We start from the raw sequence: 25,924 nt of genomic DNA on the forward strand, positions 1-25,924 counted from the left end.
GTCAAATAGGATGACAGAATATAGTATTAATGGTAAGACTCTTGGCAGTGTGGAGGATCAGAGGGATCTTGGGGTCCAAGTCCATAGGACACTCAAAGCTACTGCGCATGTTGACTCTGTGGTTAATAAGGCGTACGGTATATTGGCCTTCATCAATCGTGGAATTGAATTTAGGAGCCGAGAGGTAATGTTGCAGCTATATAGGACCCTGGTCAGACCCCACTTGGAATATTGTGTTCAGTTCTGGTCGCCTCACTACAGGAAGGATGTGGAAGCCATAGAAAGGGTGCAGAGGAGATTTACAAGGATGTTGCCTGGATTGGGGAGCATGCCTTATGAAAACAGGTTGAGTGAACTCAGCCTTTTCTCCTTGAAGTGATGGAGGATGAGAGGTGACCTGATAGAGATGTATAAGATGATGAGAGGCATTGATTGTGTGGATAGTCAGAGGCCTTTTCCCAGGGCTGAAATGGCTAGCACGAGAGGACACAGGTTTAAGATGCTGGGGAGTAGGTACAGAGGAGATGTCAGGGGTAAGTTTTTTACTCAGAGAGTGGTGAGTGCGTGGAATGGGCTGCTGGCAACGGTGGTGGAGGCGGATACGACAGGGTCTTTTAAGAGACTTTTGGATAGGTACATGGAGCTTAGAAAAATAGAGGGCTATGGGTAAGCCTAGTAATTTCTAAGGTAGGGACATGTTAAGCACAACTTTGTGGGCCAAAGGGCCTGTATTGTGCTGTAAGTTTTCTATGCTTCTATACTGTCACAGGCAAAGCAGTTGCTGTACAAAGCCATGAGGGTCAAGGGGGACATGTTGAATTTCTTTAACCCCCGGAGGACAGGACGCAGCAGCTGTCCAGGCAGAATGTGGAATGTGTTTGATGTACTGCTGCCTGTGATCTTTCTTCTGGCTTCAGAGGCGGTGGCATCTTTTGATTGTTCTTCATAGGTGCCAGCAGCCGCTGTCCACCCCACACTGAGCTTTGATCCATCTCCCAGTGTCCTGGATTATCTGGACCGCAATGAGAGTGTTCCCTGCACTCTGAGAGCCAAAGACAGAAGTGGCACGACCCTCCTGATTCCTGATTCCTTCAGAAGCCCCCGCGTCTGTCTGCTGACGGGCTGCTGGGGGAGTGAATGGAAGTCAGACCTTTGTTGGCTGCTGTGAAGCAGCAGCGTATGTGGTGAGCTGTGTAGGGGAGCAGGGACAGAGGCAGAGGTGAGGTACACCACATGCTGATGACAAGGCAAGCTGTCTGTTACCCTGAGCATTATACAATTCATAACTTGTTTACAAAGTTAGGAGAGGTACAGATAGGGTAAATGCAAGCAGCCTTTTTCCACTGAGGTTGGGTGAGTCTAAAACTAGAGGTCATAGACTAAGGGTGAAAGGTGAAATGTTTAAGGGGAACATGAGGGGGAACATCTTCACTCGGGAGGGTGAGAGTGGGGAACGAGCTGCCATTGGAAGTGGTGGATGTGGGTTCGATTACAACATTTAAGAGATGTTTGGATAAGTACATGGATGGGTTGTTGTTCGTCCATCATTGACGTCGATGAAGACCTCGACACCATAATGATGGTGTCGAGACTAGCGCGTGATTTGGATTTAAGTGAGGGAGAGTTGCGCAGCGTCAGCCTCACTCTCTCTTCCCAATTCCCATCTGGATCCAGTGGCAAGACAGTGAAGATGGCTGGAGACGGGACTAGGTGCAGTGGATGACCAGGATGTCTTCTGTGTCTTGTCCTGCTCTACACGTTCCACGACGCTTGCAGAGACCGCCTTCATGACCATTGGACCTTCCATTGGTCTCGTCCGCTCAATCCGCTGGAGTCTGTCTTCACATGCTGGGATAGACAACTCCCTATCTCGCCAAGGGTTTGAGAGCCGTCGGCTACCCTCACCTGGTTTAGCCGGCTTGTCGAAGCCATTGCCCAGGGTGTGGCCGCTGTCACATGCAAACAGCTACGGGGAGCCACAGGTGAGAGCTGAGTGCCAGGTGGGGACCAAAGGTGGACTAACCGCCCCGAAAAGGACGCGACATGTTCCCCCACCAGAGGTGCTACCCCTCCCTGACACCCCATATACCCTATGGATGGATAGTGTATAGAGGGCTGTGGTCCAGATCCAGGTCGACAGGACTAGACAGACTAGATGGGCTGAAGGGCCTGTTTCTGTGCTATAGTATTCTATGACGCTGTGACTATTAAACACGGGGAGATGGTTGCTTCTCCCTACTGCGTACATTGCATGTTACCACAGAAAGACAACTTAACCTGATTTTAAAATCGACCCTATTTGTGCTGAATTCAAAAGCAGTAAGTGAGGGTTTTAAAGTTTATATTGGAAACTGAAACTTCAAATGGACTTTGTCTACACTTCTCGCTGCCTCAGTGAATCAGCCAGCACGGAAGTGTAGCGGTTAGGCCAAAGCTTTACAATGGCAGCTGTAAGATCAGGGTTCGAATCCCACCGCTGCCTGTAATGAGCTTGTATGTGCTTCCCTGACTATGCGGTCTTCCGCCAGATTCTCCGGTTTCTCTTCACCTTCCAAAGGCGTACGCGTTAGGGTCAGTGAGTTGTGGGCATGCTACGTTGGCACTGCCCAGTGGAAACCTGGCTGATTTGATTTGACACAAACAACACATTTCACTGTATGTTTGGATGTATATGTGACAAATAAAGGTAATCAAAGACCCCACCCACTCTAGTGTTTCAAAGTTTGAAGGTACAGTTAATGTCAGAGTACATATGCGGTGTACAACCTGAAATTCGTCCTCTTTACAGGCATCCATGAAACAGAGAAACCCCATGGAATGATAGAAACATTGAAGTCGTGAAGCCCCCTCCCTTCACACAAGCAGCAGCAAAAACATTGACCCCCCCTCCATCCCCACCCACACCAGCAGAAGCACCGAACCCCCTCAGTCCCCTCACCCACACCAGCAGAAGCACCAATCCCCTCACGCCCACACCAGCAGAAGCACCAATCCCCTCACGCCCACACCAGCAGAAACACTGACTCCCCCCAACCCCCTCATCCACACCAGCAGAAGCACCAATCCCCTCACGCCCACACCAGCAGAAACACTGACTCCCCCCAACCCCCTCATCCACACCAGCAGAAGCACCAATCCCCTCACGCCCACACCAGCAGAAACACTGACTCCCCCCAACCCCCTCATCCACACCAGCAGAAGCACCAATCCCCTCACGCCCACACCAGCAGAAACACTGACTCCCCCCAACCCCCTCATCCACACCAGCAGAAGCACCAATCCCCTCACCCCCACACCAGCAGAAACACTGACTCCCCCCAACCCCCTCATCCACACCAGCAGAAGCACCAATCCCCTCACCCCCACACCAGCAGAAACACTGACTCCCCCCAACCCCCTCATCCACACCAGCAGAAGCACCAATCCCCTCACCCCCACACCAGCAGAAACACTGACTCCCCCCCACCGCACCCAAACCAGCACAAAAGGTCCATCAAACTAGAGTTCACAAACCAGCGTGTGGGTATCTCAGACAGGCTGTCTGCCATCGAGGGAGGGAGAGAGGTCGCTCCTGCAACAATGAGAACGGAGACCAACAACTCGCTGTTCCGATGTTACAATGTTCTACGTCACTTCTCCAAGCCTCCCACCTCGAGGACCGGCAGGCTCTGTCTGTCCATCGGAGGATTGTTTTTGCATCTCCTTCTGATGGAAGAGGGGGGAAGACGATCTCTCTCTTCTCCCCTGTCCCAACGGGCAGAAGATGCAAAAGCCTGAAAATACATAGCACCAGGCCCAAAGACAGCTTATCAGTCGATTGACAGAGAGTACAATAAGATAGAATCTTGGCCTCACAATCTACCTCGTTATGATCTTGCATCTTATTGTTTACCCGCTCTGCACGCTCTCTGTGGCTGTTGCACTTTATTCTGCATTGTTATTGTTTTACCTGGTTCTGCCTCAATGCACTGTTGTAATGATCTGATCTGTGTGAACAGTATGCTAGACAAGCTTTTCTCTGTGACAATAATAAACCAATTCCAATACCAGTGAAAGATAGGAATATTTGGGTCAGTCAGCATTGTATTTTGGGAGATTTTTGATAGGATTCTTGTTTGGAACTGGTGTTTCACTGTTAATCGTGGTGTTTTTCCAACAGTGCCTGGCCTGTTTATTTGGAGAGTTTTCCGACGTTAATGTGCGTGGCACAGTAACGTAGTGGTTAGCGTAACACTATACCACACTAGCGATCTGGGTTCAATTCCCGCCACTGTCTGTAAGCAGTTTGTGTATTGTTCCCGTGACCGCGTGGGTATTCTCCGGGTGCTCCAGTGCCCTCCCACAGTCCAAAGTGCGCACATTAGGGTGTTGGGCAAGCTATGTTGGTGCCACAAGCATGGCAACATTTGTGGGTTGCTTCCAGCACATCCCCAGCACAAACAACGCATTTCACTGTAACACACACAAAATGCTGGAGGAGCTCAGTGGGACAGGCAGCATCTATGGAAGGGAGTAAACAGTCGATGTTTCAGGCCAAGACCCTTCATCAGGACTGGAAGGGAAGGCGGAAGAAGCCAGAATAAAAAGGTGGGGGGAGGGGAGAAGATAGCTGGAAGGTGATAGGTGAAGCCAGGTACAGGGTTGGAGAGGAGAGTGGACCATAGGAGGAAGGGAAGGAGGACATGATAAGTAGGTGAGAAGAGGTAAGGGGCCAGAGTGGGGGGGAGGGGAGGAGAAATCGATGTTCGTGCCATCAGGTTGGAGGTTACCCAGATGGAATATAAGGTGTTGCTCCTCCACCCTGAGGGTGGCCTCATCTTGGCACAAGGGGAAGCCATGACCGCTTTGATATTCTGATGTACGCGTGACAAATAAAGCTAATCTTAAAAAAAATGAGATTCCCCCTCATTCTTTGAAACTCCAGTGAGTTACAGGCTCAGAGCCATCAAACACTCCTCATATGTTAACCCTTTTATTCTCGTGAACTTCCTCTTGACCCTCAGCAATGCCAGCATATCCTTTCTGGGGCCTCAAACTGCTCACAATACTCTAAATCTGACCAAAGTGTTATAAGTCCTCGGCATTGCCTCCTTGCTCTTTTTTGCTGTACGTCGCAGGTTTCTGAGTGCCCTCGCTGTGCTTGCTGAACGACCGGAACTCGTGGAGAGGGTGATGATCACTCGGACCATCTGCCTGGAGGGTGCCTACCAGGTGCGGCTCTGCAAGGATGGGACCTGGATCACTGTGCTGGTGGATGACATGTTACCCTGCGACGAATACGGATACCTTCTCTTCTCTCAGGTACCAGGGCTCGCATCGTCCAAGTTCAAATTCAGAGTTTAATTATCATTCAACCATACACAAATAGAACCAAATAAAACAGCGTTCCTCTGGGTCCAAGGTGTGGTGCAAAACACACCAACAACAGCACACAGCACACAGCACTTAGCACGTATGCAATCATACAGTCAAAAAAATATATACAGCCCAAGTCCATGAGTGGTATGGGATGTTCTTTCACCGAGTGAACACTGGAGGGCAGCCCCTGCTGGGAGGGGTCAACCCCTGCTCCCCCAACCAACTACATATTCCAGCGTCCCACAGACACCTCTGCTCTCTCCCATATCACCTCCGGCATCTCCACCTCTGGGCAGCATGAGGGCCTTGTCCTGACCTAACCTTAGTAACAGTAACAGCATGTATTGCAGCCCCGTGAGTGCGTTGTAGGCATGGAAGCATGGAACCTGATGGGGCTGCCTGCCTAGATCTGCCATGATGTCAGCCAAGGGTGAAACAGATTATAAGGGCTTAATGTGAGGGGGCGACATGGTTAATGTAATGCTTTACAGCACTGGCGACTGGGCTTGAGTTCCCACCGCTGATCGTAAAAAGTTTGTACATTTGTACCAGGGGCTCTGGTTTCCTCCCACAGTCCAACGACGTCCAGGTTAATGGATTAATTGGTCGTGTGGATGTAATTGGGCTCGTTGGGCCAGAAAGGCCTGTTACCGAGCTGTATTGCTAAATTTTTAAAAAATATTAAATAACAAGGAGCTCAATGGGTCTGGCAGCATCTGTGGAGGGAGATGGATAGTTGACATTCTGTATTGAGATCCTATATCTGAATTTAGTCTGAGAAACATGTCCATCCCCACTCTCTGTATGTTTTTCCCATGACTGTGTGGGTTTCCTCTGGGTGCTCCAGTTTCCTCCCACAGTCCAAAGATGTTCCGGTAAGGGTTAGTAGATAGTGGACACGCTATGTTGGTGCAGGAAGCATGCCGACACTTGTGGGCTGCCCCCAGCACATCCTCGGCCCGTGTTGGTCATTGACGCAAATGATGCATTTCACTGTGTGTCATAAACACAGGAGTTCTGCAGACAGTGGATATCCAGAGTAATTGTGTGTGTTTTCACTGTATGAGACAAATAAATCTGTTCTTTCCCCCTTCCCTTACAGTCGTGAGGAAGTGTCTCAGCCCAAAATGTCCTGGTTGTTTATCCCCGTACGGCGATGCTGCTGCCTGACTTGCTGAGTTCCTCTAGCAATTTTTTGTGTGTTCCTCTGGATATCCAGCGTCTGCAGAATCTCCGGAGTTTAAAATTTATCCTTTGTTCTCTCACAGTTTAAATTTCAGCTGAACTTTGCTAGCATTTTCTCTGTCACTTTTTTTAGTTGATTTTCTGTCCTATGCCTGATTAATTTAGAAATCGTTATAACAATTTGACATGCATATGTTAGTATACTTCATGTAATAAGCGAGAATTATGGTGTAGAATAAATTGCATTCCCCTAACCAGCTGGTTTAACTAATTTGTAAAATATTTATGGATTCCCAATGGAAAGAGATTGTTAAAGGTTCCTATGGGGATTAAATAACGGTGGAAGGAGATGTAACAGATTGGGTCATTGCTGGCAGTAGTGTTCAGTGTACGCTCAGGGCTGGGGTGATGATAACTTGTTCAAGCATTTTACGTTCCTCCGAGTGTTCAGTCTTCACTGAGCCTCTGCACAAGAGGTCACGATTGAGCTGTGTATCAGAAGGACAAAGTGAGGCGTTTTGGTGTTTCCAGTCTCCCCGGCTGGTCTGGGGCAAGGGAAGGACACCACTGACACAATCGTTGAGTCAACACACACAAATTGCTGGAGGAACTCAGCAGGTCAGGCAGTGTCTTTGGAAATGAATAGACAGTGGACGTTTTCTGCTGAGACCCTTCGGCAGAACTGGAAAGGAAGGGGAAAGAGGCCAGAATCGGAAGGTGGGGGCCAGGTGGAGGGGAAGGAGGACAAGCTGGCAGGTGATAGGTGACACCAGGTGGGTGAGGGAGGAGGGGGTGAAGTAAGAATCTGGAAAGTGGGATCCTCCTTTCCCTCTCCCACCTTCTTATTCTGACCTCCCATCTTCCTACTTCACCTCCCATCTCCCTCACCTGGTCTCACCTAATCTTCCCCTCCCCCCATCTTTCCAGTGCTGATGGAGGGTCTTGGCTCAAAATGTTGACGGTTTCCGGTGCTCCCTGACGTGCTGAGTTCCTCCAGCATTTTGAGTGTGTTGCCACTGCCTTTATATAACACCTTTAATTCAGGAGCATGTTCTGTGGAGTTACAGTGCCTTCTAAGTATGCAGTGTCACATCGTATGCCACAACCAGTGCAGTGACTGACCTACAACCTTGATATTGGGCATTCATGGGATGGAACAGAGAACACTACAGCACAGTACAGGCCTTTCGGCCTACTATGTGGTGCTGACCTTTTAACCTTCCCTCCAACATAACTCTCCTTTTCTCTGTCATCCATGTGCCTATCTAAGAGTCTCTCAAAAGTCTCTAATGTATCTGCCTTTACAGCCAGGCTTGGCAGGACGTTCCACACTCCCACCACTCTCTGTAGAGAACTTATCTCTAACATCCCGTCTGCACTTTCCTCCAATCACCTTAAAATTATGCCCCCTCTTTTAGCCATTTCTGCCCCGGGCAAATGTCCACCTTTGTCTTAGCCTCTTATCATCTCGTAACCTCTATCAAGTCACCTCTCATCCTCCTTCACTCAAGAAAGAAAAACCCCAGCTCGCTCATCCTACTTTCATAAGACACGCTCTCTAATCCAGGCAGCATCCTGGTAAATCTCCTTTGCACCCTCTCTAAAGCTTCCACATCCTTCCAATAACAAGCGACCAGACCTGAACACAATTCTCCAAGTGTGGTCTGATGTGAGGTATCGCCACTGCCTCACATTTGAGGAATGGAAAATGAGAGCAGGAGATCCAATCATAAACAAGAGAGATGCTGGAAACCCGAGCAACACACACACAACGCTGGAGGAACTCAGCAGGCCAGGCAGCGTCCATGGAAAAGAGTACAGCACTGCTGAAGGGTCTCGGCCGGAAATGTCGACTGTACTTCTTTCCAGCCCAGCCTGCTGAGCTCCTCCAGCATTTAGCGTGTGTTGCTGATGAGAGGAGGAGGAGGGAGGGTGGAGAGATTACTGGAAGTAGTTTTCCTGATACGTGGAGACCCTGTGTGATGTTGCTGTCAATGTTCTGTGTGCTCAGGCCCAGAGGAAGCAGCTTTGGGTGGCTCTGATCGAGAAGGCCCTGGCCAAGTTGCACGGCTCCTACTTCGCTCTGCAGGCTGGGAGAGCCATTGAAGGACTTGCCACCCTCACCGGTGCCCCCTGTGAAAGTCTGATGCTGCAAGTCAGTTCAACGAACCCACGTGAGGAGCCCATCGACACGGACCTCATCTGGGTCAAAATGCTGAGCTCGAAGGAAGCTGGGTAAAGTTACTCCGGGTGTCTGAATGGGCAAAGACTCGAATCAGAATCAGGTTTATTATCACTGATATTTGTTGTTTTCAGGTAGCAGTACAGTGCAAAGACATAAAATTGCTATAAATTACAAAATAAATCACTAACTAGTGCGAAAAGGGAGCAAACTAGTGTTCAGGGGTTCATTGTCCATTCAGGTGGAGGGGAGAAGTTGTTCCTAAAATGTTGAGTGTGTGTCTTCAGTCTCTTGTACTTCCTCCCTGCTGGTAGTAGTGAGAAGAGGGTGTGTCCTGGGTGGAGGGGGTCCTTAATGATGGACACTACCTTCTCGAGGCCTCGTGAGAGGTGTCCTCAATGGTGGAGAGAGCTGCGGCTGTGTCCACAACCCTCGGCAGCCTCTTGCCACCCTGTGCGTTGGAGCCCCTGGACCAGGCTGTGGTGAAGCCAGTCAGAACGCTCTCTGCTCTCTGCTGTACACCAGTGTGCCCAGAACTTGAATGCCATGTAGTTGGGACTGAAGGGGGCACCCAGCCCTCAGCTCTGTACATGGTAGAGTAGTATAACACTGACCTAATTGCTCAGCTTCATCACGCGCAAATTGAGTGGCGGCCATACGTCGAGTACGAGTCCAAGCCAAGTGTATTGTCATCTGCACAAGGACATGTACACAGAGGTACAATAAAAACCCTAACTTGCTGCAGCATTACCAACACACAACATTCACCAAAACATATATATAAATGAACAGCATATATTATACAAAATTATGCAAGAAAAACATAGAACAAACAGACAAAACAGTCCCTTGTAGTGCAATGTGGTCAAAATTCTCTGGGGACTGGAACAGTCACATAATGGCGGGGGGCATGGTAGGGCCCAGCTATTTCAGCTTGGAGTTCCTCTGTGAGAAAGTTTGTACATTCTCCAGGTGCTCCGGTTTCCTCCCACAGTCCAAAGACGTACCAGTTAGTAGGTTAATTGGTCACTGTAGGTTGTCCCAGGGTTGCTGGGGGATGTGACTTGTTGGACCAGAAGGGTCTGTCCCACACAGTATCTCTAAATAAATGAATAAAAAGTATGCGCAAGTGCAGTGAGAGACTTCACTTGCAGCAGCACTTAACTTTACAGTAGCAGCGACCAAGGTTCTTTTCCTGCAGTGGGATGGAGATACGTCTCTACCAAAGGAGGTGTAAGGTGCTCCTCTCTCCACTAGCCTGCAGGTCACCCTTGGGCAAGGTGTAGCACCTGCTCAGCCCCCCAATCAGGGTCACGTGAAGCTGGGAGATGGTGGATGGTCATATGAGCCACTGGGAGGTGGTGCGTGGTCGTGTGACTCACTGGGAGATGCTGGATGGTTGTGTGAGCAGCTGAGAGGTGGTGGGTGGTCGTGTGAGTCACTGGGAGATGGTGGATGGTCGTGTGAGATACTGAGAGATGGTGGGTGGTCGTGTGAGTCACTGGGAGATGGTGGATGGTCGTGTGAGCCACTGGGAGATGGTGAGTGGTCGTGTGAGTCACTGGGAGATGATGGATGGTCGTGTGAGATACTGAGAGATGGTGGATGGTCGTGTGAGTCACTGGGAGATGGTGGATGGGTGTGTGAGTCACTGGGAGATGGTGGGTGGTCGTGTGAGTCACTGGGAGATGGTGGGTGATCGTGTGAGCCATTGGGAGATGGTGGATGGTCGTGTGAGATACCGAGAGATGGTGGATGGTCGTGTGGGTCACTGGGAGATGGTGGGTGGTCGTGTGAGTCACTGGGAGATGGTGGGTGGTCGTGCGAGCAGCTGGAGGTGGTGCGTTTCGAAGAGCTGGAAGGGCTGATTCGGTACTATGTCTCAATAAAATAAAATATGGGGGGGTGTCAGAGCTAGGTTTTTTAAAGAGGATGGTGAGTGCGTAGGACGCCCTGCTAATGGTGGTGGTAGAGGCAGATACATAAGGGACATTTAAGAAACTCTTGGATGGGAACATGGAAGATAGTATAATGGAGGACTATGTGGGAGGGACGGCCTAGACCGATCTCAGAGTGGGTTAAAAGGTCGACACAATGTCATGGGTCAAAGGGCCTGTACTGTGCCGTCCTGGTCTATGTTAAACTCAGAAGCACACAAAGACATAAAGGTTATATTTTCAAAATATTTTGTCTGATTTAAAGTGACTGTGTACAATTTAGATTGAATGTTTCTGTCAATATCCCTTACCCTTTCCCTTCTCAAACACTTAGGTTTTTGATGGGTGCGTCTTGTGGAGGTGGGAACATGAAAGTCGATGACACGACGTACGAGACGATGGGTCTGAGGCCCCGGCACGCTTACTCCATTCTAGATGTCCGAGATGTACAGGGATACAGGTGAGGGCCCCGCCAACAGCTCAGAACAAGGAGCCTCCACCTGCTCCAGTGTAACTAGACTCTTGGACAGGTTAACTATTCTGATGCTCCTTGAGAAGAAACAGGCCGTTTAATAACTACCGCAGCAACATACAGAGGAACTGGAGGACCTCAGTGGGTCAGGCAGCGTCCATGGAGGAACATCGGCAGTGAAAATGAAATGGAGACAAGTCCAGATGAAGGGTCTTTATCTGAAACATCAAATCTCCATTCCCTCCGCTGACACTGCCTGATAAACTGAGTTCCTCCAGGGCACTACAGCACAGAAACAGGCCCTTTGGCCCATTGAGTCTGTGCCAAACCCTTACTCTGCCTCGTCCCATCAAACCGCACCTGGACCATCACCCTCCGTACCCCTCCCATCCACGTACCTATCCAAACTTCTCTTATTCTCTTGCAATGGAACCCACATCCATCACTTCTGCTGGCAACTCGTTCCACACTCTCACCACCCTCTGAGTGAAGACATTCCCCTTAAACATTTCACCTTTCGCCCTTAACCCATAACTTCTACTTCTAGTCTCATCCAATGTCACTGGAAAAAGCCTGTTTGCATTTTGCATTCACCCTATCTATACCCCTCATAATTTTGTCTGTCAAATCCACTCTCGTTCTTCTACACTCCAGGGAATGAAGTCCTAATTTATTCACCTTTCCCGATAACTCAGGTCCTCAAGTCCTGCAATGTCCTTGTAAATTTTCTCTGTACTCTTTCAACCTTATCGATAAATTTCCTGTGGGTAATTGACAAGAACTGCACACAATACTCCAAATGAGGCCTCACCATCACCTTAGACAACTTCAACATAATGTCACAACTCCTGTACTCAATACTTTGATTTAGAAAGGCCAACGTGCCAAAAGCTTTCTTTACAACCCTAGATAGGGTACCTGCGATGCCAGTTTCAAGGAATTATGGATCTGTATTCCCAGATACAGTGTTCTACTGCACTCCTCAGTGCCCAGGCGTTCACGGTGTAAGACCTACCCTGGTTTGTCCTCACTCTCTCCTGTCTGTATGCATTAAATTTCTTCTGCCATTTTTCAGCCCATCTTTCCAGCTGGTCCAGGTCCTGCTCCAAGCTTTGATAGTCTTCCCTGTGTGTTCTCCAGAATTCCAGCATCTGCAGTCTCCTGTCTCCATTTAATAATTTCTGCCCTTTTTCCTTCTCCATCCCTTTACTTATGATAGTCAACCAACAGTTCTTTGAGCTTAGAACTTTGGTTTATTTTGAGTTCAAAGGCAAAATCAAAGTAAATTTATTTATCGAAGTACATATGTATCTGTCACCTTGAAATTCGTTTTCTTGCGGGCATTTACAGGAAATAAAGAAATACAATAGAATTGCCAAAAAAATATAAAAACTGACAAAACCAATATACAAAGCAGACTAATTGTTGAAATAAATTAATAATACTGAGATCATGAGTTGTAAGGGACTATTGAAGGTGAGCCTGTAGGTTGTGGAATCTGTTCAAAGTTGAGGTGACTGAAGTTATTCACACTGGTTCGGGAGCCTGATGGTTGAGGGGTAATAACTGTTACTGAACCTGGTGGTGTGGGACCTGAGGCTCCTGTACCTTCTCGATGGTAGTCGCAAGAAGAGAGCATGACCTGGATGGTGAGGATCCTCTGCTTTCCTGTGGCAACGCTTCATGTAACTGTGCTCAGTGGTGGGGGGAGCTCTGCTTGTGATGGACATGGACTGGGCCCTGTCCATCACTTCACTTCTGCCCTTCACTACATTCTGATTTCCAGTGCTCCGCCTTTGGCCTTCTTGCCAAGGTCCTGAACTCCGCAATCCCCTCCCTGAACTTCTCCCTTAAAGATCTTCTTGAAGTCTCTGTGTAACCAAGCCATAGGTCGCCCTATGCAGCCCTTGTAGAACTGCCTGAGAATGCTCAATTCATTCGAGCATCGTAGAGTCATACAGCAGGAGAGCAGACCCTTCAGCCCGACTGGTCAATGCTGACCAAGATCCCAGTCTAGGCTGGCCCCCTTTCCCTCCATATGTCAGTACGAGATCTTGCTACTGTGGTCTGGGTGTGTTTCCTTAGACCTGATGGTTGAATGAGGGGGTGGGTTTAACTACAGCGGCACACAAAATGCTGGAGGAACTCAGCAGGTCAGGCAGCGCCCATGGAAATGAACAACAGCTGACGCTTGGGGCCGAGACCCTTTCTCAGGACTGGAAAGGGAGAGGGAAGACGGCAGAATAAGAAGCTGGGCGGAGGGAAAGCTTAAATTCCAACCTATTGTAATTCATCAAAATTTATAGGAAGCTGCTTGAAATGTTTAAAGCAAAAACTGAAGATTGAAATGTAGTTGCTGAAGATTTGAACTGTAACAGAAACTGTTGCAGATATTCAGTGTATTTTTGTTAAGTTTACGTGATTTACATTTGTACTGCTGCTGCAAAAAGCTAATTTTCATGGTGTTTATGTCCTGTGTATACATAGAGCAGTACAGCAGAGTACACACCCTTGGCCCACAATATTATGCTGACCTTTTCACCTACTCCAAGATCAATCTCATGACAGTAAACTTGAACTTCGGTCTGGCAGTGTTCATGGAAAGAGAAACTCACTAAGTGCTTCATGTTGGTAACCTTTCGTCAGTTTTCTCACAATGAAAGGTCATCCATCGGCACCAGTCACTGTTTCTCTCCCCACAGAAGCTGCCTGTCCTGCTGAGTATCCCCAGCTTTTTCTGATCCTGCCTGGATACAGGGCTTGATCCCAGTGCAATTTGGGAAGATAACTGGATTGGGAGATATTGATCCAGAGGTTCTTCAGAAGCCAAGAATGAGGCATGAATCTTGGTGGTTACAGCGTTGTAAGAACACTTAATAAAACGGCTGAGTGAGCTGGGGCTTTTCTCCTTGGAATGATGGAGGATGAGAGGTGACTTTAAGATAGAGATGTACAAGATGATCAGAGGCAGAGATCGAGTGGATAAACAAACTTCTACCCAGGGCAGAAATGGCTAATATGAAGGAGATAATTTTAAGGTGATTGGAGGAAAATATAGGGTTCAGGAACAGTTATTACCCTTCAACCACCAGGCTTCTGAACCAAAGAGGGGATAACTTCACTCAACTTCACTCACCCCATCACTGAACTGTTCCCACAACCTATGGGCTCACTTTCAAGGACTTTTCAACTCATGTTCTCAATATTTATTGCTGATTTATGTATTATTATTTTATTTGGTTTTTTTTTTCTCTTTGTATTTGCACAGTTTGTTGTCTTTTGTATACTGCCTGTTAGGTGCAGCTTTCATTGATCCTATTGTGTTTCTTTGGATTTACTGTGAATGTCAGCAAGAAAATGGATCTCAGGGTAGTATATGGATATATACGTGCACTTTGATAATTAATTTACTCTGAGCTCTGATTGAACAGAAGGGAACAACTGGTGCTGTCGAGCGGCTCCTGGAAGCTTTAGGGCACGCCGAGACAACGGGGTGCTCATTTGCATCGACTCTGCTCTTTCTGCGCAGGTTGCTGAGGCTGCGGAATCCTTGGGGCCGTTTCTCGTGGAGTGGGAACTGGTCAGATGACTGGCCGCACTGGCCGCAGCACCTGCGACACGAGCTGATGGCGCACGGGAGCAGCGAGGGCGTCTTCTGGATTGAGTACTCAGATTTCATCAAGTGAGTGTGCAAGGGTTTGTGAAACTCCAGTGCCAGTCTGTGCTCTTGACCCCACCATCACAGCAGGCTCCGTCTTCTCACGCTGGAATGTCGCTACCCCGCGGGCTGCATGTCTGATCAGCGCCACGGTAGCACAGCAGTTAGTGCAGTGCTCTTACAGAGTTCAGAGTTCAATTCCAACACTGCTTACCTGTAAGAAGCTTGTACATTCTCTCTGTGAGAGAGAGCGTGGGTTTCCTCCCAAAGTACAAAGACATACGGGTTAGTAGGTTAATTGGTCATCGTAAGTTGTCCTGTGGTTAGGCTAGGGTTAATCGGAGGGTAGCTGGGTCGCACAGCTCATCGGGCTGGAAAGGCCTGTTCTGTGCTGTATCTCGAAATAAGTTTTTTAAAAAGCTTTTCCATACATCCCAACTCCCTGACAGTACTGCACAGCCTCACACCCCTGGGACCAGAGACCCACGCAAACTGCTGGAGGAACTCCCTGACAGTACTGCACAGCCTCACACCCTGGGACCAGAGACCCACACAAACTGCTGGAGGAACTCCCTGACAGTACTGCACAGCCTCACACCCTGGGACCAGAGACCCACGCAAACTGCTGGAGGAACTCAACAGGTCAGGCAGCATCTGTGGAGGGGAATAAACAGTTGATGTTTTGGGCTGAGACCTTCCTTCCCCTCGATTCTTTATTCCTCTCCATACTTACTGCCTGACCTGCTTTGTGTTTTTTATACATTTAGAGATACAGCTCAGTAACAGGCCCCTCCAGCCCTTCGAGCCACACCATGTGACCAATTAATCTACCGACCCGTAGGCCTTCGGCATGTGGGAGGAAATCGGAGCATCTGGTGGTCATGCGGTGGACATACAAACGGGCGGAACTGATCCTGTTACGCTACTGGGCTGTTTCACATTAGGTTCAATATCCAGTGACCCTTTACTTCTTTCTAACGTTTACCCTGACGGATGGTCACTGCTGGAGTTGGAAGCCAAAGTCAATACCATATGCACATCTCCATGAATGCACAGGTCTGATGAAAAACGTATTCACGGCAGCATCACCGGCCCCTAGTGTCAGAGGTGCGCCATGGTAACAGCAGTTAGCGCAACGCTGTTTCAGCTCGGGTCGTTCTAGAGTTCAGAGTTCAACTCTGGTGCTGTTCGGTAAGGAGTCTCTGTAATTTCACCCTGTGGAATGCGTGGGATTTCTCCAGGCCCTCTGGTTTGCTCCCACGGTCCAAACGCGCACCAGGTCATTGTAAATCATCTTGTGATTAGGTCAGGGTTAATCGGGGTTGTCGGGGGTTGCTGGGTGGTGTAGCTCGAAGAGCTCACTCCACACTGTATCACTGAATAAATAAAACAGGCAGCATTCACAAGAAAAACTTAAAGTATATGCAAATCTTATAAAAAAGAACACAATTAGAGCAACTAAAAGTCCATTTATTATTTATTGTGGAAGTAGATTTAGTGTATGTTACCATTTACAACCCTGAGATTCATTTTCTTGTTGGCATTTACAGAAAATAACAAATACTATAGAATTTATGACAAACATAAATAGACTAAGATTAACTAAACAACCGATGTGCAAAAGAAGACAAACTGTACAAAAAAAATACTAAAAACTTGAGTTGTGAAGAGTTTTTACAGGAGAGTTTGTAGGTTGTAAATGGTGATTTGTGTTTCATTAGTGGCCACAGGTCAGTGTTGCTGATTGTAGTGATTAGGGTTGTACCAACTGATTCAAGAACCAAATGGTTGAAGGGAGGAGCTATTCCTGAACTTGGTGGTGTGAAACTTCAGTCTTCTGTATCTCCAGCCGAATGGGAGCCATGAGAAGATGGCATGGCCCACGTGGTGGGGATCTTTGATGACAGATATTGCCTGCTTGATTCGAAGATTACAAGATTAGATTTATTTGATTCCAGCGCCAATATAACACTTATGAACCCTAATCTGTACGTCTCTGAAATGTAGGAGGAAACCAGAGCTCAGAGATTTATGGAGTAGATTGTCATCCAGCATGGTGCACAGAGAATTGTGACGTCAGTGACGGGGGTGGTGTTTATTTAGTCTCAGTTATGGATGTCAGTGACTGGGGCTGTAGTTTCTTTGCCTGTGCCAACTTTATTTTATTTATTTCGGCCCTTCAAACCTCACTGCATCACAACCACTGCCAGCCCAGTGTAACTCTACCCTGATCATGGGACGATTTACAACGACCAATTAACCTACCCGGCTCGACTCCCGACTGTGGCAATGAAACTGGAGAACCCGGAGGAATTCCACACTTTCCACGGGGAGGACACACAGAGTTCTCTGGGATTGAGCTCTGATCCTGGATGTCCCAAGCTCTATTAGCAGCAACTGTCTGCTGCAGTACCGTGGTGCAGATTACCCTGAACTGAGAATTTCAGAAGAGGAGGTTCAACAGGGGTACATCTCGGTCCGGGGAGCTAATACCCCGACTGGAGGAGGAGAGTTGCACAATGCCATTAATCGACAGTGATCTCAGTCTCTCCCACTGACACCATTCTGCACCATTGTCATTGATGAGGTACTTTTAATGAAGAGCCAAGATTTGGTCTGCAGGCATTGTTAATCAAAAGCTTTCTGAACTGCAGTCAATAAAGTCAAATAGATAAACAGGAAAAGCACACTGTTCTGGAGTAATTCAGCCCTCTGTTTTAAGCTTCATTAACCTGAACATTTCATTAGGTACACCTATACACCTGCTTGTTAATGCCAATATCTAATCAGCCAATCATCTGGCAGCAACTCAATGCATAAAAGCATGCAGACATGGTCAAGAGGTTCAGTTGTTGTTCAGACCAAACATCACAATAGTGAAGAAGTATGATCTAAATGACTTTGGCTGTGGTGCCAGACAGGGTGGTTTGAGTATCTCAGAAACTGCTGATCTCCTGGGATTTTCACACACAGCAGTCTCTAGAGCAGGGGTTCCCAACCTTCTTTTATGCCGTGGACCAATACCATTAAGCAAGTGATCCATGGACCCCAGGTTGGGAACCCCTTGTCTGGAGTTTACAGAGAATGGTGTGAGAAACAAAAAGCATCCAGTGAGCAGCAGTTTTGTGGATGAAAACACCTTGTTAATGGGAGTGGTCAGAGGAGAATGGCCAGACTGGTTCAAGCTGACAGGAAGGTGACAGTAACTCAGATAACCACATGTCACAACAGTGGTGTGCGGAAGTTACACGTCACAACAGTGGTGTGCGGAAGTTACACGTCACAACAGCGGGGTGCGGAAGTTACACATCACAACAGCGGGGTGCGGAAGTTACACGTCACAACAGTGGGGTGCGGAAGTCACGTCACAGCAGTGGTGTGCAGAAGTTACACGTCACAGCAGCGGGGTGCGGAAGTTACACGTCACAGCAGCGGGGTGCGGAAGTTACACGTCACAGCAGCGGGGTGCGGAAGTTACACGTCACAACAGTGGTGTGCGGAAGTTGCACGTCACAACAGTGGGGTGCGGAAGTTACACGTCACAACAGTGGTGTGCGGAAGTTGCACGTCACAACAGTGGGGTGCGGAAGTCACGTCACAACAGTGGGGTGCAGAAGTTACACGTCACAACAGTGGTGTGCAGAAGTTGCATGTTACAACAGTGGTGTGCGGAAGTTGCACGTCACAACAGTGGGGTGCGGAAGTCACGTCACAACAGTGGGGTGCAGAAGTTACACGTCACAACAGTGGTGTGCAGAAGTTGCATGTTACAACAGTGGTGTGCGGAAGAGTGTCCCTGAACACACAACATGTCGAACCTTCAAGTGGATGGGTCAGAGCAGCAGAAGACTGCACCGGGTTGCAGTGGCCACTGAGTGTATGTTCTCTGGTACCCTCTGCATCCTCTGCTCGATATTCTGATAAACTGTCAGATAATGTTAGTATATTATATAGAGTACTGTGGTGTTTATGACTTCCTGTTACAAACGAGAGGAAATGAGGAGGCCCAAGGTATTGATGCAATTACAAAGAAGGTACAACAGCAGCAATATTTCATTAGGAGTTTGAGGAGATTTGGTATCTCATCAAAGACTCCAGCTAATTTCCAGAGAGACTGTGGAGGGCATTCTAGCTGATTGTGTCACTGTCTGCCGTGGGGCTCAAGTATACATGATCAGGAAAAGCTGCAGAGGCTTGTAAAGTCAACCAGCTCCGTCCTGGGCACTAGCCTCCTCAGCCTCGAGGACATCAGCAATGGAAGATGCCTCTAGAGGCTGTTTCCGTCATTACAGACCCCCACCACCCGCAACATGCCCTCCCCTCTCCTCATTGCTTCAGTCAGGCAGGGAGCACAGGACCCTAAAGACACACACTCAACGTTTAGGAACAGCTTCTCTCTGTGACACCGGGTTTCTGAACAGCCCGTGGACACTACCCATTCTTTTGTACTGTTTGTTTATTTTTATATTCTTAGTGTGATTTATAGTACGGCTGCCACAACACAACAAACTACATGGGACCTATGTAAACCTGGTTCTGACTAAGGGACTGCCAAAATGTTATGTCTTTCTGGCTTCTTCCCCCTTCCTTTCCAATTCTGATGAAGGGTTTCAGTCCGAAACATCGACTGTTACTTCTACAGGTGCTGCCTGACTTGCTGAGTTCCCCCAACATTTTGTATGTGTGTTGCCAGGAGCATTTATTTCCCTGCAACCTCCAGGCTCCTGAACCAGTGTGGATAACATCACTCACTCCAACTCTGAACTGATCCCACAACCTCCAGACTCACTTTCAAGGGTTCTACAGCTCATGTGCTCAGTGTTATTTATTTAGTTATAGAGTCGTAGAAAAGTACAGCACAGAAACAGGCCCTTTGGCCCATCTAGTCATGCTGAACCATTTAAACTGCCCACTTCCATTAACCTGCACCAAGACCATAGCCCTCCATACCTCTACCATCGGTGTGCCTATCCAAACTTCTCTTAAATGTTGAAATTGAGTTTGCATTGCTGTGCTGGCAGCTCGTTCCACACTCTCCCGTCCCTCTCAGTGAAAAAGTTTCCCCTCATGTTCCCCTGAAACTTTTCACCTTTCATCCTTAACCTATGACTTCTGCTTGTCATCTTACCCAACCTCAGTGGAAAAAGCCTGCTTGCATTTACCCTATCAATGCCCCTCGTCATTTAACTGTTTATTATTTCCCTTTTTTTGTTGTATTTGCACAGATTGTCATCTTTTGCACGTTGATTGTTGGTCCATCTTTTTTCATCGATTCTGTTGTGTTTCTTTGTATTTACTGTGAATGCCCTCAAGAAAATGAATCTCAGGGTTGTATATGGTGACATATATGTTGTGGACATGTGGCCAAGTGGTTAAGGCATTGCACTAGCGACCTGAAGGTCCTGAGTTCGAGCCTCAGCCGAGGCATCGTGTTGTGTCCTTGAGCAAGGCACTTAATCACACATTGCTCTGCGACGACACTGGTGCCAAGCTGTATGGGTCCTAATGCCCTTCCCTTGGACAACACTGGTCTTGTGGAGAGGGGAGACTTGCAGCATGGGCAACTGCTGGTCTTCCATACAACCTAGCCCAGGCCTGTGCCCTGGGAGTGAAGACTTTCCAGGCGCAGATCCATGGTCTCGCAAGACTAACAGATGCCTTTATATGTACGTTGATAATAAATGTACTTTGACTTTAGAAAATGTTTCTTTCGGTTTTGACCCCAATAACTATTGTGCATGGGAATCTTACAGGTACTTTGATTCTGTGGACATTTGTAAAATTAACTCTGACTGGCACGAGGTGCGACTCTCGGGCTCGTTCCCGAACCGGACGAATGGGCCGATAACTGTGACCGCACTGACCGTACTGGAGCGCACTTGCCTCGAGTTCCAGCTGTTTCAGGAGGGGAGCAGGTAGGCAAACCAGGAAAATGTCCCCGCGAAACGCAGGCTGTTCCACTTGAGAAGCCGTCACCTCCTTACGACAGCCTTCCCTTTTGTCGTGCTTTTCCACAAAGCATTGTTGTGAGAAGTATCTAGATGTATCACAAGAGGAATAGACAGGGTAGACAAAGTCTTTTCCCAAGACAGAGATAGTTAGTTTAAAGGTGAGAGGCGTGTCGGAGGAGCCAGACTGGGTTCAGAGAAGCTGGCCTCAGTGCTGCCTGCTGCTCAAAGGCATCAGTGTTGGTGAGTGAAGGCGGCCTCCAGTGTAACTGTGGATGATTATCCTGTTTCTCTTGCGATCGTAAGACCCTGGTGGACATTGATAACATAATTTGTTGAAGGCCTGTTTCCCTTGTTTGATGGTGTGGGAGCTGCGTCTGCGTGGCCTCTGTTGTAGTGAGGGGTAGGCCTCAAGCCGCAGGCTTGCCTGCTGCTGCAGGTCAAGAGAGAGACACTGGAGGCACTGCAGCATGGTGCCCGAGCTCGGTTGGGGGAATAGCCTCTCCCATTGGTGCTGCCCTCCAGTGTTTGATCAGTGGAATGACAGACTGGATCTGCGCATTTCCGGTAATCTGTACAATCAACTTGTGGGACACGTCACTCAGGGTCTTGGACTATCTATGTGTTTTTTTTTGGAATGACAATTTTTTTTTGCTTGCTATTTTGAATATGCTGTGTATGTTTTGTACCTTGGCCCCAAAGGAACACTTTTTCATTTTGCTGTTGAATGATAATTAAACTTGAATTTGATTTTGATTGATTTCATTTGAGAGGGGGAAGCTTAAGGGAGATGTGCAAAGCAGAATGATAAGATAAAGAGCGTACAGACAGTATCAGTAAGACTGAAAGAGTACAGGGAGCATTTACTGTACAAGGGATGCTGACAGGACTTGAGGATCTGAGTTATAAGACCATAAGACACAGGAGCAGAATTAGGCCATTTGGCTCATCGAGTCTGCTCCACCATTCCATCAGGGCTAATTTATTATCCCTCTCAACCCCATTCTCCTGACTTCTCCCCGTAACCTTTGACTAATCAAGAACCTATCAACTTACTTACAACAGCAAATCTGCAGAAGCTGGAAATGAAAGCAACACACACAAAATGCTGGAGGAACTCAGCAAGCCAGGCAGCACCTCTGGAAAAGAGTAAACAGTCAGTGTTCAGGCCAAGACTCTTCATCAGGACTGGAGAGAAAAAGATGAGGAGTCCGGGTTAGCAGGTGGGGAGAGGGAAGGAAGAAACACCAGGTGACAGGTGAAACCGGGAGGGGGAAGGGGGAAGTAAAGAGCTGGGAAGTTGAATGGTTAAAGAGATACAGGGGTCAAACAAAGTGTGACCCCTTCGTGACAGTAGAGGAGACCATGGACTGACATGTCGAAATGGGAATGGGAAGTGGAATTAAAATGGGTGGCCACTGAAGATCTCGCTTTTACTGGTGGATGGAGCATAGGTGCTCAGTGAAACGGTCTCCTAGTCTACTTTTGGTCTCACCAGTATAAAGGAGGCCACACCGGGAGCACTGGATGCAGTATATGACCCCAACAGACTCACCAGAGAGGACTATTTGGGGCCCTGAATGGTAGTGAGGGAGGAGGTGTAGGGGCAGGTGTAGCACTTGTTCCGCTTGAAAGGACAAGTGCCAGGAGGGAGATCAGTGGGGAGGGATGAATGGACAAGGGGGTCACATAGGGAGCGATCCCTGCGGAAGGCAGGAAGTGGGGGGACAGGAAGGATGTGCTTGGTGGTGGGATCCCTTTGGAGGTGGTGGATGTTATGGAGAATTATGTGCTGGATGCGGAGGTGGGTGGGTGGTAGGTGAGGACAAGAGGAACCTTATTCCTGATGGGGCGACAGGAGAATGAGGTGAGTGCAGATGTGTACAAAATGGAAGCGATTCGGCTGAGGGCAGCGTTGATGGTTGAGGAAGGAAAGCCCCTTTCTTTGAAGGAGGAGGACATCTCATTAGTTCTGGAATGAAAAACCTCATCCTGAGAGCAGATGCAGCAAAGGTGGGGGAACTGAAAGAAGGGGACGGCATTTTTACAAGTGAGGGTGTGGGAAGAGGTATAGTCCAGGTAGCTGTGAGAGTCTGTGGGTTTCTAGTAGACATCAGAGATGGAGACAGGGAGATCGAGAAAGGGGAGGGAGGTGTCGGAAATGGACCAGCTGGATTTGAGGGCAGGGTGGAAGTTGGAGGCAAAGTTGTGAAGTCGCGAGCTCTACGTGGGTGCAGCACTAATGCAGTCGTCGATGTAGCAAGGGAAAAGTTGGAGAGTGACACCAGTGTAGGCTTGCAACACAGAATGTAAACTAACTTACTTACGTAATCCTATCAGGCATTCAGGCATTCCAGCACCCACCACTCTCTGTATATATTTAAAAAAACAACCTGACATCCGCCGAATCTTTTTTCCAGTCACCTTAAGATTATGCCCCCTTGTATTAGCATTTCCACCCTGGGGAAAAGCCTCTGACTGCCTCCTATCATTTTGTACATCTCTATCAAGTCATCTCTCATCCTCCTTCTCTCCAAAGAGGAAAATCCAAACTCACTCAACCTAACCTCATAAGGCACTTGCCCCCCCACTTCTGGTCCTTGTAGTCACTTGCTCCCTGACCTCTGGCCCTTGTGGTCACTTGCACCCTGACCTCTGGTTCTTGTGGTCACTTGCTCCCTGACCTTCAATCCTTGTAGTCACTTGCCCCCTGACCTCAGATCCTTGTGGTCACTTGCACCCTGACCTCCGATCCTTGTAGTCACTTGCACCCTGACCTCAGATCCTTGTGGTCACTTGCACCTTGACCTCTGGTTCTTGTGGTCACTTGCTCCCTGACCTTCAATCCTTGTAGTCACTTGCCCCCTGACCTCAGATCCTTCTGGTCACTTGCCCCCTGACCTCTGGTCCTTGTGGTCACTTGCCCCCTGACCTCCGGTCCTTGTGGTCACTTGCCCCCTGACCTCTGATCTTTGCGTCCCAGGCGATCGGACACATCCGACAGTCACCTGCTGGACCTGTGTATCATGGTTTTCCGGAGCGTCGTTCTCCACCGGCAACCGGCTGAGCTGGGCAGGCTGATGGCACACAGCAAGCGGGCGGTGAAGAAGTTTGTGGGCTGCGACGTGATGCTGGAGCCTGGCGAGTATGCGGTCGTCTGCTGTGCCTTCAACCACTGGCAGATGTCAATGCCTTCGCCGTCGCTGTCCCCCGCCGCAGGTGAGGGAAACCCAAGGGCTGGAGTAATCCCCCACCTCCGTCAGGAGGGGGAACCAAGATGCCCGTTTGTGGAGGGTCGATGTATGGAGGGTAAAGATGCCAGAGTAGTGTGTGGGGGGGTGGGGGGGGAAGGAGAACAGATCTGCAGTCTGGGGTGGGGACCCCTGGAAAGAGAAGTGGCCATGGAGGCAAAGAGAGTGGAGACAAAGTTCAGTGTCATGCCGGGGGCCAGTCCATTGAGACAGGAACATAGGGTGTGGAGTGAGAGCAGGCTGATGGGAACCATTGGGTGAGCGGGGTGGTGGGGTTGGGGGGGGTCAATGGTGAACACAGGAGCACAGGGCGAGGGGAGTAAGAGATCCTGAGGATGGAGGGTTGCTTTGAAAGAGGGTGTGGTGACGGAGAGTGTGGACTGTGGTCTGGGTCTGAGTGTAGGTTAGGGCCGCTTCTCACTCAGGATGCCAGGGGCAGAGCTGGGTGAGAGGGGTAGTGTCTCAGGGAGGGCTCAGGATATTGGCAAGGGGTGAGGGGCCCGGGGAGGGTTTCTGGGTCTCAGGGAAGGGGTGAGGGGCCTGGGGGAGGGTTTCTGGGTTTCAGAGAGGGCTCCTGGGTCTCAGGGAAGGGTGAGGGGCCCAGAAAGTTTTCTGAAACTTCTCCTGGGTCTCAGGAAAGGGTGAGGGGCCCAGGGAGGGTTCCTGGGTCTCAGGGAAGGGGTGAGGGGCCCAGGGAGGGTTCCTGGGTCTCAGGGAAGGGTGAGGGGGCCCAGGGAGGGCTCCTGGGTCTCAGGGAAGGGTGAGGGGCCCAGGGAGGGTTCCTGGGTCTCAGGGAAGGGTGAGGGGCCCAGGGAGGGTTTCTAGGTTTCAGGGAAGGGCGAGGAGCCCGGAGAAGGCTTCTGGTTCTCAGGGACGGTTCCTGGGTCTCAGGGAAGGGTGAGGGGCCAGGAAAGGTTTCTGGGTTAAGGTATCTGCAGCCGAGGTTGGTGAGATGGGCAGGGTCTCAGGACGCTGTCCAATTACACCCAGGTGACCAATTAACCTACTATCCCATATATGTCTGGACTGTGAGAGGAAACTGGAGCAGCCAGAGGTTACGTGGAAAGGGGCAAACTCCTTACGGAGGTCACGGGGAAAGGGGCAAACTCCTTACAGACAGTGGTGGGAATTGACAGTGGCTGGGTCACCTCTGCTGTAATAACGTTACACTAACCGCTTTGCCACTGAGCCGTCATTAGAAAATGTGTAATGGTAATATAAGAGTAAGAATGAGCTTTATTTGTCACACGTGCATCATTACAGTGAGACAGACAGTGAAATGCCCCGTTTGTGTCTGAGGATTGTGTGGGGGCAACCCACAGGTGTCACCATGGTCTGCCCACAACTTACCAACCCTAATCCTATGTGCGAAGAATCCAGAGCACCCAGTTATGGGGAGAACCAACAAACTCCTTACAAGCAGCGGCGAGATTTGAACCCTGATCTTCCAGTCGCTGGAGCTGGAACCTGCTTTGATGAAAGCTGGGGGTTGGTAATGTTTGGGCATTCACAGGGACACACACCCCACCCCTGGCCCAAGGTGCGCAGCTACAGGACTCCGGAGGGAACCCGGGAGAGGCAGCTGCTCAGCGCGCACTAGGCGTGAAGTATTTCCTGTCAGTTCCTCTTACCTGTTCACACTGTGGGGCAGCACAGTTGCGTAATGCTTTACTGTTCCAACTGCTCTCATTCTCCCTGTCACCACGTGGGTTTCCCCCACGTACTGCATTTTCCTCCCGCTTTCCAGAGGTGTACAGGTTAGGGTTAATACATTGTGGGCACCAGAGGTGTACAGGTTAGGGTTAATACATTGTGGGCACCAGAGGCATACAGGTTAGGGTTAATACATTGTGGGCACCAAGTAGCATGGCTACTCTTGTGGCTGCCCCCAGCACATCCTCGGACTGGGTTGGTGCCCGACTGGCTGGGCCAG

General features: G+C 49.1%; 1 protein-coding gene across 7 annotated transcripts in view; it reads left to right on the forward strand.

Annotated features, from left to right (window-relative positions):
- The window catches only part of capn15 (calpain 15), a 277,686-nt gene that overhangs the window by 240,000 nt on the left and 11,762 nt on the right, over nt 1–25,924 (forward strand). For 6 of the 7 annotated variants that reach the window (XM_072269206.1, XM_072269199.1, XM_072269203.1 and 3 more), the window contains 6 exons: nt 5,118–5,301; nt 8,555–8,778; nt 10,997–11,122; nt 14,664–14,816; nt 20,546–20,707; nt 23,724–23,959. In XM_072269206.1, the coding sequence (XP_072125307.1) occupies nt 5,118–5,301; nt 8,555–8,778; nt 10,997–11,122; nt 14,664–14,816; nt 20,546–20,707; nt 23,724–23,959 (1,085 nt within the window). The remainder of the gene's footprint in view (nt 1–5,117; nt 5,302–8,554; nt 8,779–10,996; nt 11,123–14,663; nt 14,817–20,545; nt 20,708–23,723; nt 23,960–25,924) is intronic. The other variant, XM_072269202.1, reaches the window with a different exon arrangement.

Source organism: Mobula birostris, chromosome 9, assembly GCF_030028105.1.
Source record: "Mobula birostris isolate sMobBir1 chromosome 9, sMobBir1.hap1, whole genome shotgun sequence".
In the NCBI taxonomy this organism is placed as follows: Eukaryota; Metazoa; Chordata; class Chondrichthyes; order Myliobatiformes; family Myliobatidae; genus Mobula; species Mobula birostris.